The sequence below is a fragment of the Oryctolagus cuniculus genome, chromosome X (genome assembly GCF_051225735.1).
Source record: "Oryctolagus cuniculus isolate XC-2025 breed Fujian yellow rabbit chromosome X, ASM5122573v1, whole genome shotgun sequence".
Lineage (NCBI taxonomy): Eukaryota > Metazoa > Chordata > Mammalia > Lagomorpha > Leporidae > Oryctolagus > Oryctolagus cuniculus.
In genome coordinates this window covers 38,623,022-38,641,752 of record NC_142888.1, presented here as the reverse complement: position 1 = coordinate 38,641,752, position 18,731 = coordinate 38,623,022, and the positions used below count along the sequence as shown (strand labels likewise).

At 47.3% G+C, this 18,731-nt stretch overlaps 1 protein-coding gene across 1 annotated transcript; it reads right to left on the bottom strand.

Annotated features, from left to right (window-relative positions):
* Positions 1–5,135: 5,135 nt before the first annotated feature.
* On the bottom strand, positions 5,136–14,747 carry VCF2 (VCP nuclear cofactor family member 2; the record flags this gene model as incomplete). The annotated part of the gene is made up of 3 exons (XM_089323936.1): positions 5,136–5,556; positions 11,671–11,767; positions 14,716–14,747. Coding segments are annotated over 3 exons (357 nt in total), but the record flags the coding sequence as incomplete, so codon positions are not given.
* Positions 14,748–18,731: the final 3,984 nt, after the last annotated feature.

The following is an 18,731-nucleotide window of genomic DNA, read 5'->3' as shown; positions in this document are numbered from 1 at the left end:
TTGCAGGGTATGAAATGAACACAGACAAATCAGTAACATTTGCATATACAAACAATGCCATGGCTGAGCAAGAACTAGTAAGATCAGTCTCATTCACAATAGCTAAAAAAACATTTAAGTATCTTGCGATAAACCTAACCAAGGACTTGAACGATCTCCACAATAAAAATTACGAAACATTAAGGGAAGAAACAGAAGAAGATCCATCCAAATAGAAAAACCTTCCATGTTCATGGTTCATAAGGACCAATACCTTAAAAATTGTCATTACTACCCAAAACAATTTCCAGATTCAATGCAATCCCCATCACAACACCAATGACATTCTTCTCAGATCTCAAACAAGAAGCACCCCAAGATTCATACAGAATCACAAGAGACCCCGCATAGCTAAAGCAATCCTATACAATAACAAACAATAAAGCTGGCAGCATCACAATATCAGATTTCAAGACATACTGCAGGGTAGCTATAATCAAAACAGCCTACTATGCACATAAAATAGACATGTGAACCAATGAGTCAGATTAGTGACCCCCAAAATTAATCCACACATCTATGACCAGCTAATCTTTGGCAAATGAGATAAAATCACTCCCTGGAGAAAGGACAGTCTCTTCAACAAATGATGTCGGGAAAACTGAATCTCCGCACGTAGAAACATGAAACAAGAATCCTTCCTTACACACTATACAAAAATGGACTCACAATGCATCAAGGATGTCAACCTAAGACCTGAGATCATCAAACTACTAGAAGCTAACATGCAGGAAAAACTGCAAGACAATGGCACAGGCAAAGACTTCTTGGATACGACCCCAGAAGTACAGGGACTGAAGGCAGAAATAGACAGATGGGATTCCATCACAATAAGAAGCTTCTGCACATCAAGGGAAACACACTCAAAGAAGTAAAGAGACCACTGAGAGAATGGGATAAAATATGGGCAAACTATGCATCTGATAAAGGATTAATATCCAGGGTATACAAGAAGCTCAAGAAAGTCAACACAACAAAACAAACAAGCCAGTTAAGAAATGGGCTAATGATAAGAGCAGGCATTTTTCAAAGGATGAAATGCAAATGCCCAAAAAATGTACGAAAAGGCACCCAGGAATACCAGCCATCAGGGAAATGCAAATAAAAACCACAATGAGGTTTGCCTCACACCAGTTAGAATGACTGTCATACAAAAATCAAGACAAAAAGAGAAATATAGCCGACAAATGTTAGCAAGGATGTCATGCAAACATTCCCAAACTGATTCTGGTGGGAAAGTATGCAAGTATAACCATTATAGAAAACAGGATGGAGCTTCCTCAGATATCTGAGAACAGATCTACCATATTCCAGTCTTGGGAATTTACTCAAAAAAACAGAAATCAGCATATGAAAGAGTTATCTGTCCTATGTTTATAGCAGATGGTAATAATTGGTTCGACCCAGATGTCCAGCAACTGACGACTGGGTGAAAAAATCGTGGTACATACACACGATGGAAATACTAATGGGCCATAAAAATGAATGAATTCCTGTCTTCTGCAACAAAATGGATGCAATTGCAGACCATTATGCTCAGTGAAATAAGCCAGTCCCCAAAACACAAACATCGTATCTTTTCTCTGATTTGTGGTAGCTCATAAAGAGTACAAAAAATATGTAATATATATGTGCTAAATTGACATTTTCAATTTGATTCCTTTATAGCTCCTATTTATACTCCTGAGGAACAGTGGGTTTTCTATATGCTACTAGTTGAATTCCATATTTGGTGGAGTAACCCACTGAACCTATGCCAATGTAAAAATTAACACAAAATAAGCCAGGAAGGAGGAGGGAGGGTGGGATAGAGGGGGTGCCAAGGGAAGGTAGGGTGGGGAGTATCATTATGCCCTTAAAACAGTATAAATGAAGTACATGAAATACTTTCCCTTTATGTAAAATAAAAAGCTTTTTAAAAGGATTGTTTTATTTAATGTTCAAAGGACATGCACCGTTATGTATATATATTTATTTATTTAATATATATATTTAATTTATAGATATTACAGAAAGAGTTCATGGAAAACATGAGCATCTTTTAATTTCAACTTCTACCACGTTTGGAAGCCCCCTGGTAGACAGACTTAGAAAGTCTTCCAAATAGGATGGAGATCACATCTTGAATTTACTACGAAGAAGCACGAGGGATTTACATTATTTTTTACTTTGAAAAAATTACGTTTTGTCATGGTGGTGGTATCATCTTCCAGGTCCCTAAGTAGGCAGGTCAGAAAGGAAATGTGCTCTCTAGGGATTGCAGGAACACTGTTTTATCAGACACCCATTGTTTGAGGAGGGGCTGTGTGTTGAAGCCTGCCGGGTTCTGGATGTTCTGGTCCTGCTGTGAGCATGTGGTGGAAAGTTCAAACACCTTGTTGTCTTTAGTACTTGCTTGTTCCCTGTGTTGTTAGAGAGGAATGGTAGGCAGGGGGCCTTTCTCTATTTCCTGCCATGATGGGGCCAGGGAAGTTGTAACCCCCTACCATCACACTCAAATTCCAGTACAAGGGCAACCGTGGAAGTGAGGGGACTGTGCACAAACACCTTTATGCACGTGTGAATGCATGTGTGTGTTCTCCTTTCATAAGACAGCTTTCATTTTCAGTTACTTCTACCAGTTAATAAAATCTCTTATTTCTGTCAACCTGCAACCTATGTCCTTTTGCACAATTTGGCCAAAATCAAAGACTCCATTCTAAAACCATCCTCATCCTCAGCTCCACTTGTTTCCACTTTCTGTACACTCATGTCCATTGGAGGGCCCCATGGAGGTTTAAGGAGCAAAATGATTGTTTTCCCTGGAGGTTGTGTTTAGCAAGGTCAAAGGTGACTGCCTGCCCATTCCTTGGAAGCTTCCAATCTTATCATGAGAAGAGCAAGGGAATGGAAATTCCGTCTGAGAGGCCAGTTTACTGTAAAGCAAATTAGGTTATCCTACCCTTCTGGTGGCTTTTTGTTTTATCATGAGCAAGCCAGACAGGATAAAAGATTGAAAATCAGGCGTTTGGATGAGTTTTTTCCCAGCCTTGTAGCTTAATGTCACGCTTTTTCTCCCCTAAGTTGTGGTTAAACACCCCAGAATCACCTGCCTCTCTTGGAGTCCCCCTCCAGCTCACTGTGGATGGATGTCTTTGAGTCTTTAAATTCTCAAATCTTGCTTTAAATTCTCAAAAAGAATGTGTCTCAGCATACCAGAGCCTTAGGAGTGTCCTTCCTGCAATGAGTTCCTGTCCTTTGGCTACACACCCAGTCCTGGGATTGCTGGAAATTATGGCAAGTCTCTTTCTAGCTTTTCAAGAAATCTCCACATTTTAAAAACAGATTTGTTAAACAAATTGATGTGTCAGACATTTGTTTAATTTGCCAAACAAATTTTATACTAGTTAAGTTTTAATGATTTGGTGGCCATTTTAAAATGAACTGTGTACGAGTGAATGTGAATGTCTTTCCCCTGTTTCATTGTGTATACAGACATAGACCAATTTCCTGCTGGTTTTATGGTGGTTTTACGTTTTAATTCTTGAACTCTTTATTTAGTGGAGCTTATAAGACTTTGGCTATAGTGAAAATTGAAATGTTATCCCCAAAATAGTAAATAAAATATTTTTAGAAAAGAAACATGCTTCCTGCAAATATCAACAGTGGAGATAGGCAGTAGAGAGTGGTTCCCATTTTCACAGTCCAAACAGAGTCTAGCAGCGTTAGCTGTTCCAAGAACAGAGTTCTGCTAATAGGCCCTCCTCCCTCTGAGGGGCAGCATGGCAGTTCATTTCAGCACAGTAGGGCGCCAAGCATTCCAGACTTTGGAATACTAACATTGTTGTCTGGTTGTGTTTGTCGTTATCTGAAATGGAAACTACAGACTCCATACAGGATAACTGAAACTTTAAAAATGAAGGCTTGGAACTTTAAATGTTATTTCCCTGGGACAGCGTTGTGGCACAACAGGTAAACCACCATGGGAGATGCAGGCATCCCACAAATGGAGCAAGTTTGTGACCTGGCTGCTCCACTTCTAATCCAGCTCCCTGCTGGTGGCCTGGGAAAAAGCAACGGAGGATGGCCCAAGTGCTTGGGCCCTTATCTTCCATGTAGAAGACCTGAGTGAGGCTTCTTCATGCTGGTTTAGGCCTGACTAGGCAATGGCCAGTGGGGCCATCTTGGGAGTGAACCAGAGAATTTGAGGACTCGCCATCGCCATTGCCCTCACCCTCGCCCTCACCCTCACCCTCACCCTCACCCTCACCCTCACCCTCACCCCCGCCTCCGCTCCCACTCTCACTCTGTTGTTGTGTGTATCTCTGTCTCCTCTTGTTTCTATGTATTTCTGATGTTCAAATAGATAAATAAATCTTTAAAATCACATTCTTTTCCATGAGTTTCCACTTGACAGATTTGGAATCTGAATTGGGTATACTATGGATTCATTTCAGAGGTGAGGAGCTTCTCATTTGGACGACTAATTAGAGAAAGATTATTTATTTATTTGAAACGTTGAGCACTAGAAACAAGAGGAAGAAGGGCAGATGGAGAGGGGGAGAGGAAGGCACACAGAGGGAGGGGGAGAGATGGGGGAGGAGGGGGAAAGGGATTGAGTGAGAAAGAGATAGAGAGGGAGAGGTAGAGAGGGAGAATGGGAGAGGGGGAGGGGGAGGGAATGGGCGAGAGGAGTAGAAGAAGAGGAAGGAGAGGGGAAGTGGGAGAGGGAGGGGAGGAGGGCGAGAGGATGAGGGGGAGAGAGAGAAGGAGGTAAAAAGCAAGAGAGGGAGAAAGGGGGAGGGAAGGAGAGAGGGAGAGGTAAGTATGGAGAGGTAAAGAGGAGAAGGAAGAAAGGCAGAGAGGGAGAGAGGGAGAGAGGGAGAGGAAGAGGGGCAGAGTGAAAAGAGAGAGGGCGGGGAGAAGAGTGGGGAGGGAGGAGAGGGGAAGGAGAGGAAGGCAGAGAGAAAGAGGGAGAAGAAAGGTGGGAGAGGGGGAGGTGGAGAAGGGGAGGGGAAGGGGAGAGGGGGGATGCCAGCCTTGCTAGCGGCAGCTTAGCTGTAGTCTCACAACACCGCCATGCCATTTTGCTATCTTAAAATAAACATGACCCCCTATTTGAAAAGAATGTTTAAAACATTTCTTCAAACCTCTTTTCAAATTGCAGCAGTATAGTGACATTCCTAATGAACAAGTACCCATTAACCCGCTACTTAACAGATAGACAGGAAAGCCCACAGACTTTTTTTGTTTGCATGCAACTGCTTTTATAAGCCAATTTTAGGTTGTAAGAAGGAGCTCCCAGTCTCATCAGGTTGGAGACCGTCCTCGCTGCTGCAGGCTGTTAAAGTGAGCCTCCCTCAAGACCTGGTTGATGCAGAAGTAAGGACCTTGGGATATGACAGACTCTTCGTTGAACGACTGAGGGATCCTCGGGTTGGGATCAGCAACGATCCAGTTTGCGCTGCTTCCTGGTCCACTGGATGTCTCTGGGACATTAATATTGTTGATATTCTGTTCATTATTGCTGCCTGAGGGCTGCAAAGAGAAAAACTAGAAGAAGATCACGACACTACTACTACAATGTATTTCCTAATGGTCTTGGAGAATAGCAACATCACACTCTAGACTGGGCTTCGTGGTTTACCAAGTACAACGACTTAGCACAGCTCATTGTGTCATCACAACAACCGTATACATTAAGTTGGGATTCAGAGCCCTCATCTTGCAAATGAGGAAACAGATCCCTGACTTGCCCAAAGTCACATGGCTAGGATGTGGCAGAGTAGGAGTCAGACTTAGGAATTCTATTTCCAATGCCCTTCACACATTTTCTGTCCCAGGTGCACCGTTTCTTACAATAACCTGCCACACAGACAAAGCACAATGGGCAGCGTCAAACGGTACTACAAGACATACTATAAATAATGTCCACAAAAGTGAGGTGGGCTGTGGTGACAAGTTAAAACAAGTAAGTGCATTGCTATGTACACGCCTTGATATAAACAGACATGCATATACACGTGTGTACAAATACATGATGATTCTGCACATGTATCTTGATGGCGGACATATATGGTCTTCCCTTCTTCATTCAAGACTCCCCACAGGGGCCGGTGCTGTGGCGTAGTGGGTAGAGCCGCTGCCTGCACTGCCAGCATCCTGTAGGGTGCCAGTTTGACATCCGGCTGCTGCACTTTTGTTCCAGCTCGCTGCTATGGCCTGGGAAAGCAGTGGAGGATGGCCCCTGCACCCGCATTGGAGACCCGGAGGAAACTCGTGACTCCTGGCTCCTGGATTTGGATCAGTGCAGCTCCGGCCATTTCAACCAACTGGGGAGTGAACCAGTGGATGGAAGATCTCTCTATCTCTCTCTCTGTCTCTCCTTCTCTCTGTGTGTCACTCTGACTTTCACATAAACAAATAAAATCTTAAAAAAAAAGACTCCCCACATACCCTGAAAGGCATCTCACATAGGTTTTATGAGAGTCGCATGTGAAGTGTAAGCTGTTGGCATTTTTGATGAAGGTTATTCACTGCTCCTCTATAATTATGAATCTGGTAGAGTGTGTGTGTTCGTGGTTTTTTTTTTTTCCATTTACCTAACATGATTCCCGGCCTTTGCCTATTTAGAGCCATCCCTGAAAACGTTCATTATCAAGACCTTCCTGCAACCCAAATTAGTATTCTCAAAGGAGAAGTTGAAAGCAAGGACCCTTATCTGAATCTAAAAATGTTGTCTCTGCGTTTCTTAAAAGGCAATCTTTTAGTTGCCGCAGATCACAGGAGAACATATGGTATCTGTGTTTTGGAGACTGGCTTATTTCACTAAGTATAATGGTTTCCAGTTGCATGCATTTTGTTGCAAATGACAGGATTTAATTTTGTTTATCTCTTTGTGGCATTACATAGTGTATATAAATATCCCATAATTTTTTATCTAGTCTTCAGTTGACTGACTGAAAAGGTAATCTACAGGAGTGAAATTGGCACTGTGAGATATAATGGTTCTTAACAGCCTTTGTCTTGACTGTTGAGGAGCAGTGTTTTATTTTCCCTCTCTATACTACTGTTTGCACTCTTTACTTAGTGTAGGGATAATTTTATGCATATAAAGTTAACTGAAAATAGATCTTTATAAAAACTACGAATGGGAATAGGAGAGCAGGAGGAGCAGGGTGGGAGCATGGGTGGGAGGGAGGATAGGGTGGAAAGTATCACTCTGTTCCTGAACCTGTATACTATGAAACTTGTATAACCTTCAATACAATTTAAATAAAAAGTAAATGAATAAACAAAGGCCACCTTTTCCAGAGCTAACCGTAACAAGAGTTAAACCGAGAGTGATCATGGTCCATACATCATTTTGAACGATTCAATTTCAGTCACACATTGCACTGCCCACAATTATCAAAAGACCACCTACGTTCCTCTTTATCAATCAGAAACATCTGAATTTAGTAAAACAACTCCCCATGAAAGAGACAGGAATGTCCAACTAAATTAGGTGTGAGGTTCCCAACAGCAAAGATCAAAATGACTTAAGAACTTAATGTTAAGGCCAAATCATAATGAAAGTCCAATATTTTCTTAGCCCAGAGTTTTCTAAAACACTGGCTCCTCCACTGTCACAAAGCAGTGACACTATGCATCTCCAAACACAAATGATTACTTACACTGAGAGACACAAAGATGTCCCTTATGCCGTTTGAAAAAGTTACAAGTATACCATTTACAAGTGTGTACCATTTACAAGTGCTTTTAAAGCATTTTTGGTTAATGTACAAATGCAAATGCCCACCTTGGGTTGGAAAAAATAGATACAGTCTGAGACTTCAAATCATGATTTGTTTTTACTTTTTCGATATCTTCACCTTCTAATCAATCTACACAAATCTATGTCTTTTGTGAGAAGCAAATATTGTATTTCTAAGTAAGCGAAAGAATGCTACTTCAAGACCAAGCAAATCTGTTGTTGGATGCAATTACCTCCGGCTTCCAACAACTACTTAACACAAATTGTGACTGCATAAAGAAGATACTATGCTCAGTGTTTCGTCTCCCTTAGACCACTGAAGAACATCTCCAAAGTCATATGCACTAGCAATTTCTAGGCCAGTAGAGCTGGTGCTCTAATAGACAAGGCCTCTGTTATGCAACCTGGGCTAAGTCACACTTTAACCTGGTGAGTGTAATTCTGCTCTGTGGACCAGTGTATTCTCAGGTGAAGTGTTAGGAACGCTTTGTTTCTTGATGGTGTATAGCTCTGGCACTTGAAACTGCTCTCTTGGTACAGAAAGATTTACCTACTGCACTTGATTCTAGAACAGAGCACAGTTCTGTAGCCGTGGAAAAAAATGAGATTTTGAATGCTTCAGGATTGAGAAAGACTCATAAAATGCAAACCCCTTTTGCCATTCTCCTGACAGCTCTCAACAGAATGCTCATCCAGTTTCACCACAACAAAGCTCATTCCTCTGTCTCTGAATTGCCAGTAAAGGTTGAGTAGTGACACCTGTGAGATAAAGTTTGGGAAGACCCCGGGGCGGGGGGCGGGGGGAGCTCAGCAAGTCAAATTCACAAAGACACTTCACAAAAATCTTGGAGTCCAGGACTGTGTGAAAGGCAGGAGATCAGGTTAGTTTAGGCCATGATGAAATCTGCGTGCTAACCCTGAATCCTAAGGAAGGAGCTTGAGGCCAGCAGGGAGTTGCCTTAATATGCTCTATTTGGGATTTGCATCAGAACCACCTGGTGGCTCTTTGTCAGGGTGACTCACAGGCTAAGCTGGGCCCCAACTCTGACAGACTCTCAAATAGGCAGCACAGGTAGTTCTGCTGTCCACCACTGTCCAATCAAAGACTTCTCCATTCCATATGAGGAGGCAATTTTCCAGGGCTACTTAGGGATTCACCAGGTAGTTCCTGCACCTAGTCAAGAAGAATCCTTGGAGAATGACACCATGAAGCTACTGCGATGACAGGGACCTAGCAATGAATGCTGGCTGAGGAATCAGAGGAGGCTCCTTAAAGTGAAAAGCATCTGAACTAGCTCTTGGGGGAATCCATAGGAAGGGTGGGACAAATGGGGAGAAGAAGTGTTTCTGAGGAGTCAAAGCCAGTGACAGGAGACAAAAATATGCTAGTGAAAACAAGGCTAGGTTCTCAAGGGACTTGAATGTCATGCTAAGTAAGTCTGTAGCCTAAAACTGCTTGCATAAGCCGGCGTCCTGCTGTTTCAAGTCCAGGCTCCTCTGCTTCAGGTTCATTTCCCTGATACAGTCTGGGAGAACAGCAGAGGACGGCCCAACTGCTTGCTTCCCTGCTACCCACGTGGGAGTCCCAAATGCAGTTCATGTCCCTTGGCTTCAGCCTAGCCCAGCCCTGGCTTTTAAGGACATGTGAGGAGTGAATCAGCAGATGGAATCAATCTCTCTCTCTCTCTCTTTCTCTCTCTCTCTCTCTCTCTCTCTCTCTATATATATATATATATATATACACACACACACACACATATATATATATATATCCATCACCTCCTCCCTGTCATTTGGCCTGTCAAATAAATAAATCCTTAAATCATGAAGTCTGTAGTAGCAAGTACTTGACTACAAGAGACCTACTGAGATCTATATTCACAAATACGATTCTAAGGGAAGTAAGGGACAGAGGCAGAATGAGAGTCCAGAACGAACTTGGAAATTTTGCAACATATCAAGCAAGAGACCAAGAGACTGTGCAGGCTGGAGTTTGGATGGAGACAATGTATGACGTGCTGTGGTGGGATAGAACAGAAGCTTGGAGGGAGTGGCAGAGTTATCTAAGGTCACCCACAAACACCCAGCATAATGTTTAACAAATGGCACAGAACATTTGGAATATGAAATATTTTTCTGTTCTGGTAGGAAAGAGACAAAGGAAGCAATGTCTTCCAGGAAGCCACTTGGGTTAACACCTAATTGAATTTTTAGCCCCGATCTCTTGTAGGACTTGGTAATCTGAACAACAAAATGCGTATCAAAGAGGCCTGTAGGGAATCCTTTGGATCTTTGTGTTTTACATCCTGTAAGTCTTACACATATGTACCAGAGAACAGATTTATATGGAGTGGTGGCATGGAGTATGAAGATGGTAATATTTAAAATAACGGACAATATTACACCCATGCAAATATATTCACCAGAGAAGGCCATCAGCCAGAAGTACATGGCTTATATCCGGTTGCACACTACCCATCCGAGCAGCTGCACAGGTTCTGGAAATGTCATCATCCGTGTATGGCTCCAAGAGGAAACCATCGATTGATAATCCTGTCATCTCTTGCTCACTAACAATAAAACTGAGTGAGCAGTACCTAGCCACTAATAGGGTTCATCCAGAAAGCCTTTAAAAGGCTCCTTAATACTCTCCTAGGGAACTGCATCCCAATTAAAGTAACACTATGCTAATTAGCACCAGGCATGAAAACTAAGTCTCTCGAAGTTCAAATTCATAGTCCTCAATCACCATTAAGGCTTTGCAAAATCAGTGGACCCTCCCTTCAATCCCGCCTCCCCCCACCCATTTCATTTACACTTGTCCCAGTGAGAAACCCATGACCAACTTCTAGCCAATAACATACTATCATGCATCTGGAAATATATTATTCCTTCTCTCATGAGCAGAGTAACCTCTAGGATCAAACCTCCTGATAGCAAAATCATCCTGTGCTTCCTTTGCATCTTCTGTGTGATCCAAGATTCAAAGTCACAGGCTGCTGCTCAGAAGTATCTCCGTCAATCAAGAAAACAGAGTCCTCGACATAGGATGGCTTGAATGTCATTATGGAACATAATATGGAGAGCCTTCAGAAATCTGAAAACAGATCTACTGTACGACCCAGTCATTCCATTCTTGGGAATTTACCCAAGGGAAATGAAAGCAGCATATGAAAGAGCTATCTCTACCCCCATGTTTATAACAGCTCAACTCAAAAGAGCTAAGACATGGAAACATCCCAGATGTTCATCAACTGACAACTGAATAAAAAATTGTGGTAGATAAACACTATGGAGTACTACTCAGCCTCAAAACAACAACAACAACAACAAGGAATGAAATCTTGTCTTTTGCGACAAAATGGATGGAACCAGGGATCATTATGCTTAAGGAAATAAGCCATCCCCAAAATGACAGATAATCATATGTTTTCCCTGACATGTGGTAGTTTAATATAGAGTACAAAAAATGTATAAGCTTGAAACTGACATATTATGACTTGTTCAGTGTTTTTATTCCTTTTCTATTCTCCTGTGGAACACTGGTCTTTCTACGTTTAACTTGTTGAACATTATGGTTAGTTGCACATTAAGCCTGTGATTAGAAAGCAAATTGAAATTGGTGTTGCAATAAGTAAAGGAAAACATAAGAAGGGAAGGAAGGTGGGGGGATTGAGGTGGGAGGGAGGGAGGAAGTACGGTTATCTTCTTAGAATTGTACTATGAAATACATGAAACCTGTTCTCTTCCCATCAATAATAAATTATTATTCTTCCTAAGAATAAGAAAACTATTTGAAAATTTAAAAATTAAATTCCTTTTTACTGTAGAACACAAATTTGGTAATTGAGGGTAGGCAGTGAGTGAAATAGAGGCTATCCGACCCTACTTCCTACCTCTGCCTCTTGAGACTCCTGAGCGACAGGGTTTCTCTTAGCCCTTTTGCAACGGGCAGAGTGCTGGTTATCCTCTTTATTGGCACTTCTTTTTTTCCTGAAAACAAATTGAAAAGAGGCAAGAAAACAGATTGCTCATCAATTGATCTTCCGGGTGCTTAAATTGTAAGCCATTTCATCTTATCTGGAGAAACGAGGGAATTTCAAAAACTTTCTGGAAAATGCATGAATTTCAAAATGTTTTACACCCAGATAAATTTATCTTTTGATTCTATTTTTTCCATAGCATTTTTAAGTGTTCCCTTATGAGTCATTGATGGCTGCTCCAGCAGATTCAAAGTCAAAAGTACAAGACCCCAGGTACTGAGAGAAAAGAGACAATACCGGAACTCTAAAGTCAAGCTGAAGTTTAATAACCAAAACTCAACTTCATAATTTTAAATAAAGTCTGGAAATAAAATAAAACCAGGGGTGTTTGCATTGCAGCGCAGCAGGTAAATGCCGCCTGTGATGCCAGCTTCCCTAAGAACACCAGTTCAAGTCCTGGCTCCTCCACTTCTGATCCAACTCCCTGCTACTGTGCCCGGGAAAGCAATGGAACATGGACCAAGTACTCAGGCCCTTGCCACCCACATGGGAGACCCAGATGGAGTTCCAGGCTCCTAGCTTCCTCCTGGCCCTGCCGGGCAACAGTGGCCACTTGGGTAGTGAACCAGTGGATGGACGATCTGTCTCTCTCTCCCCCTCAGTCTCCCTTCTCTCCCCCAGCCTTTTGCTTTATCTCTCTTTCTCCCTTTCCTGCTTGTATTCCTCCTCCTTTCTCTCTCTCCCTCCCCCCCTCCATCTCTTGCTCTCCCTCTCCCTGTCCCTCTTTCTTTCTCCCTTTCTCTGCCACTCCTCCCTCTCCTCTGCCCTCTACCCCTCCCCCCACCCTGTCTCCCTTTTACTCTCCCTCTCCCCTTCACCCCGTCTTATTCTTCCTCTCTCCCTCTCCCTCCTCCCTTCTCCCTCTCCCTTTCTCTCTCTTTCCCACTATGCCTTTCCCTCCCCTTCTCGCCCTTTCTCTATCTGCCTCCCTCTCACCCTCTCCCCTTCTTGCTCTACCTCTCCTCCTCTCTAGTTCACCCTCTCTCCCTTCTCCCTATCTCCCACTCTCTCCCTCTCCACCTCCATCCTCCCCCGCTCCCTCCTTCTCCCTCTCCCCCCTTCCCTCTTCCATTCTCCCTCTCTCCCTCTTCCTCCCAATCTCCCTCTCCCCCTCTCCCTCTCTGCCTCTCTCCTTCTCCCCCTCTCCCCATCTCCCTCTCTCTCCCTCCCCTTCTTCCCTTCTCCCTCTCTCTCCTCCCTTTCTTCCTCTCCCTCTCTTCTCCTCTCTCCCTTTCCTTCTCGCTCTCGTCCTCCCTCTCTCTCTCACTCTCCTTTTCACTGTCTTCCTCTCTCTCTCTGCCTCTCCCTCACCCTCCCTCTCTTGCTCTCCTTCTCCCCCTCTACCTCTCTCCCTTTCTCCATCTCTCTCTCCATTTCCCAACCTCTCTCTCCCTCTCCCCTTCTCCCTCTGTCCTCTTCCTCTCTCCCTCTTCCTCTCCTTCTTTCACTTAGCCTCTCTACCTCTCCCCCTCTCCTCCTCCTCTCTCTTCCCCTCTCTCATCCTCTCTCCCTCTCCTTCTCCCCCTCTACCTATATCCCTTGCTCCATCTCTCTCTCCATTTCCCAACATCTCTCTCCTTCTTCCTCTCTTTCTCTCCCTCCCTCTCTCCTTCCTCTCTCTCTCCCACTCCCCTTCTCCCTCTGTCCTCTTCCTCTCTCCCTCTTTGCCTCTGTTCCCCTCCTCCTCTCCCCTACCCCTTGCTCTCTTTCTCCTTCTCACTCCCTCTCTCCCTTCTCCCTTTCTCCTTTTCTCCCCCTTCCCCTCCCCCTCTCTCCTTCCCCTCCCCCTCTCCACCTCCCCCTCTCCCACTTTTCTTCTCCCTCTTTCTCTCTGCCTTCCTCTCCTTCCCCTCTCCTCCCTCCCCCACTCTTCTCCCCTGCCCTCTCTCTTTTCCCTCTGCCCCTCTTCCTCTCCCTCTCAGCCTTTCTTCCTTCTCCTCTTTACCTCTCCATACCTACCTCTCCCTCTCTCCTTCCCTCCCCCTTTCTCCCTCTCTTGCTTTATACCTCCCTCTCTCTCTCCCCCTCACCCTCTCGCCCATTCCCTCCCCCTCCCCCTCTCCCATTCTCCCTCTCTACCTCTCCCTCTCTATCTCTTTCTCACTCAATCCCTTTCCCCCTCCTCCCCCATCTCTCCCCCTCCCTCTGTGTGCCTTCCTCTCCCCCTCTCCATCTGCCCTTCTTCCTCTTGTCCTTTTCCTCTCTCCCTTCCCCTCCCTCCTCCCACTCTCCACCTCCCTCCTCTCACTCTCCACCTCCCTCCTTCACCCCCTTTCTGCCTTCCTGTCTCTCCCCCTCTCCCTCTTCCTCTCCCTCTCTCCCCATCCCTATCCCCCTCTCCCTCCCCTTCCTGCTTCCTTTCGCCCTGAATAACTCTCCATCCCACTCTCCATCTCTCCTTCTTCCTCTCTCTCCCTCTCTCCATATCTCTCTCCCTTTCCATCTCCCACCATCTCTTTCAATCTCCCTCTCTATCACCCTTTCTCCCCTCTCCATCCCTCTCTCTCCCTCTTGTCCTCTCCCTCTCCCTCCCTTCTTCTCCCTCTCTCCCTCATCCTCTCCTTCTTTCCCTCTCTCCCTCCCCCCACTCCTTCTCTCCCTCTCCCTCTCCCCTCCTCTCTTTCCCTCTATCTCTCCCTCTTTTTCCTCTTTCCCTCGCCCTCTCCCTCTCCCCCTCTGCCCTTCTCCCTCCCTACCTCTCCCTCTCTCTTTCTCACTGAATCCCTTTTCCCCTCCCCCTCTCCTGTCTCTCCCGCCTCCTCTATGCCTTCCCTCCCCCTTCCCATCTGTCCCTCTTCCTCTCAACCTCTTCCTCTCTCCCTCCCCTTCTCCTTCTCTCCCTCTCTGTCTCTCCTCCACTCTCTCTACCTTTCTTTCTCCCCCTCTTCCTCTCCCTACCTCTCTCTTGTCCTCTCTTCCTCTACCTCCTCTCACCCTCTCTCCTTCTTCCTTTATTCCTCTCCCTCTCCTCCTCCCTCCTTCTCCCGCCCTTCCTCTCCCCACTCCCTCCCCTCTCTCCCTCTTCCTCTCACTCTCTCCCTCCCCCTCCCTCTCCCCCTCTCCTTCTCTTGCTCTCCTCTTCCTTCTCTCCCTCTCTCTCCCTACACTTTGCCCTCTCTCTCCCTCTCCCTCCCTTTCTCTCTCTCCTTCCTCTCCCTCTCTCTCCATCCCTCTTTCTCCCTCTCTTCCTCTCTCCTTCTTCCTCTGCCCTTCTGCCTCCTCCCCTCTGCCTCTCTCCTTCTTGTCCTCTATCCACCTCCTCCTCTCCCTCTCCCCCTTGCTCTCCTTCTCTCTCCCTCTCCCTCTCTCTCTTCTCCCTCTCTCCCTCTTCCCATCCCCTGCTAAACCTACCCTCCCCCTCTCCCTCCCCCTTTCCCTTCCCCCTCTCCACCTCTGCCTTTCACTCCCTCCTTCTCCCTTCCTTCCTCTCCCCCTCTCTTCCCTCCCCTTCCCTTTCTTCTCCCTCTTCTCCTCTCTCTCCCTCGATCCCTCTTTCTCGCCTTCTCTCCCTCTCTCTCTTCCTCTCCTTCTTTGCCTTTCTCCCTTTCAATCTCCCTCTTCCATCTCTACCTCTCCCTCCCTCCCTTCCCCTCTTTCTCCCTCTCTTGCTTTCCACCTCCCTCCCTCTCTCTCTCTCTCCCCCTCTTGCCATCTTCCTTTCCCTCTTCCCCTACCCCCTCCATCTTCCTCTCCCTCTCTCACTCCCTCTCTCTCCCCTTCTCATTCTGTACCTCACTCTCTCCCTCTTCCTCTCTCTCTTTTTCCCCCTTCCCCTCCCCTATTTAACCCACACTTCGACCTCCTCTCCCTCTCCCTGTCTGCCCCTCTTCCTCTGTCCTCTTCCTATCCTTCTCTCTCTTCCCCTCTACCTCTCCCTCTCTCTCTCCACCTCGCTTCCTCCCTCTCTCCTTCTCCCTCTCTCCACCTCTTCCTCTTTCTCTACACATCGCTTTCTCCCTCTTTCTCCCTCCCTTCCTCTCCCTCTCCCTTCTGACTTTCCCTCCCCTCTCTCTCTAGTCTCCTCTCCCTCTCCCTCTATCACTCCCTGTCTCTTACTCTTCCTCTCCTGGTTTCCCTCTCGGCCACTCTCCCTCTCTCCCTCCCTCCTTCTCCCTCTCCACTTCCCTCCTTCCCCCTTTCTCCCTCCCTTCTTCTCAGCCTCTCTCTCCCCACTACCTCTTCCTGTCTCTCCCTCCCCCTCCCTCTCTCTCTCCCTCTACCCGTCTCCCTCTCTCCTTCTCCCTCTCTCTCTCCCTCTTCCTTTCTCTTTTCCTTTCTCCTTCTCCCACTCTCCTTCTCTCTCTCCCTCTCCCTTCCTCCCACTCTCCCTCTCTCCTTTTTCCTCTCACCTCTCCCTCTCTCTTCTACCTCTATGCCTCTTCCTCTCCCTCTCTCCCTCCCCCTCTCCCTCTCCCTCTCACCCTATTCCTCTCCTTCTTTCCCTCTCTGCCCCTCTCACTCTCTCTCTTCCTCTCTCCCCCTCTCCTTCTCTCTCTCCCTCTCCCTTCCTCTCTCTCCCCATCCCTCCCTATCTCCCTCTCTCCCCCTCTCCCCTTCTTCCTCTCTTCTTCTCTCTCCCTCTCTTCTTCTTCTCTCCCTCTCTCTCCTTGTCCCTCTCCCCCTCTCCTTCTCTCCCTCCATCTCTCCATTCCTCTCTCTAACCCTCCCTCCCTATCTCCCTCTCCCCATCCCTCCATCTCTCTCTTCCTCTCCCCTTCTTCCTCTCTTCCTCTCTCTCTCCCTCTCTCCTTCTCCTGTCCCTCTCCTTCGCCTTCTCCTTCTTCCTCTCCCCCCACCCTCTCCCTCCCTTTTTTCCTCTCTCTCCTGCTCTCCTTCTCCCTCTCCACTCTCCCTCTTGCCATCCGCCCCCTCCTCTTCTCCTCGATCCCTTTGCTCTCCTTCTCTCCCTCTACTTCTCTCCCTTCTCCCTCTCCTTCTCTCCCTTCCCTTCACCCTCTACAACTCCCTCTCCCCTTCTTCATCTCCACTTCCCCTACACATCTCCACCTCCCTCTCTTCCTCTCCCTGCCCCCTACTCCCTCTTTCTCCCTCCCCCTCTTTCTGGCCTCCCTCTCTCCCACTCACTCCTCCCTCTCCCCCCTCTTCTCCCTCTCCCCTTCTTCCTCTCCCTCTCTAACTCCTCCTCTCCCTTACTCCCTCTTCCTCTCCCTCTGCCTTTCTCCCTTTCCCTCTCTCCGTCTCCCCTCCCTAAATCTCCCTCTCTCTCCCTCCATCCCCCTCTTTCTCCCTGTCTTGCTTTATGCTCCCTGTCTCTGCCCCTCCTGCTCTCATCTTATTCCTTTCCCTCTCCCTCTCCCCCTCCTCCTCTCTTCCCCTTCTCCCTCTCTACCTCTCCCTCTCTCCTTCTTTCTCTATCAATCCCTTTCCCCTTCCTCTCCCCTATCTCTCCCTCTGCCCCTGTGCCTTCCTCTCCCCTCCCATCTGCCTCTCTCCTATCCTCCTCTTCCTCTTTCCATCCCCCTCTCCATTTATCCCTCTTCCTCTCCCTCTCACCCTCTACCTCCCTCCCTCTCTCTCCTCCCTCTTCCTTCTCTACTTCTCTCTCCCTTTCCCTCTTCTTCCTCCCTCTCTCACTCCCTCTCTTTCCCTCTCTCCATCTCTCTCTCCCTCTCCTCCCCACTCCCTCCATATCTCCCTTCCTCTCTCCTTCTACCTCTCTCCCTGTCCTTCTTCCTCTTCCCTCTATCTCTCCCTCTCCTCTCTCTCTCTCTCTCTCTCTCTCCCTCCCTCCCTCTCTCCCTCTCCCTCTCTCTCTCCCTCTCTCCTTTCTCTCCCTCGTCCTCTCCCTCTCTCCTTCCTCTCTCTCTTGGCCTCTCCCCTTCTCCCTCTGTCCTCTTCCTCTCTCCTTCTTGTCCTCTATCCCCCTCCACCTCTCCTCCTACCCCCTTGCTCTCCTTTTCTCTCCCTTCTCCCCTTTCCTCTCTCTCTCCCCATTCACCTCTCCACCTCTCCCTCTCCCTGCCTCCCTCCTCCTCTTTCTCTACCCCTTCCTCTTCCCCACCCCCTCCCCCTTTTCATCATCTCTTCTCCCTCTCAGCAACTTCCTCTCCCTCTCTGCTTTGCTCCATTGCCCTCTCTCCCTCTCCCCTCCTTTACTTTCCCACTCCTTCTTTCTCCTCTTGCTTTCCACCTCCCTCTCTCCCCTCCCGCTCCCCCCTCCCTCCTCCTCTCCCTCTCTCACTCTTCCTCTCCCTCTCTGCCTTTCTCCCTTTCCTTCTCACCCTCTCCCCTCCCTATCACTTCCTCTCTCTCCCTCCCTCCCCCTTTCTCCCTCTCTTGCTTTACACCCCCCTCTCTGCCCCTCCCTCTTGCCCTCTTCCTCTCCCCCCTCCGTCTTCCTCTGCTCCTCTCCCCCTCCCTCTCTCTCCCTCCCCTTCTCCTTACTCCTCTCCCTTTCCCCTTCTCCCTCCCTACCTCTCCCTCTCTCCCTCTTTCTCAATCCCCTTTCCCCTCTCCCTCCTTTATCCTTCCCCCTCCCCTTCTTTACCTTCCTCTCCCAAACCCATCTGCCCCTGTTCCTCTTGTCCTCTTCCAGTCTCCATCCCTCTTCCTCTGTGTCCTGCCTCTCTCTCCCACTTCTCTCCCCCCTCTGTCTCTCTGTCCCTCTACCTCTCTCCCTTTCCCTGTCTGTCTCTCCATCTCTCCCTCTCTCTCCTCTCCCTCTCTCCCTATACTTCCCTCTCCCTCTCCTTCTCTCCCTCTTTCCTGCTCTCCTTCTTCCTCTCTTCCTCTCCCTCTCCCGCTCATGTTTCCATCCCCCATCCCTTCCTTCTCCCTCTTTCTCTCTCCCTTCCTCTCTCCCTCTCCCCTCCCTCTCTCCATCTCCCTTGCTCTCTCCTTCTCCCTCCCTCTTGCCTTCCCTCTCCCTTCCTCTCTCCCTCTCTCCCTCTCCC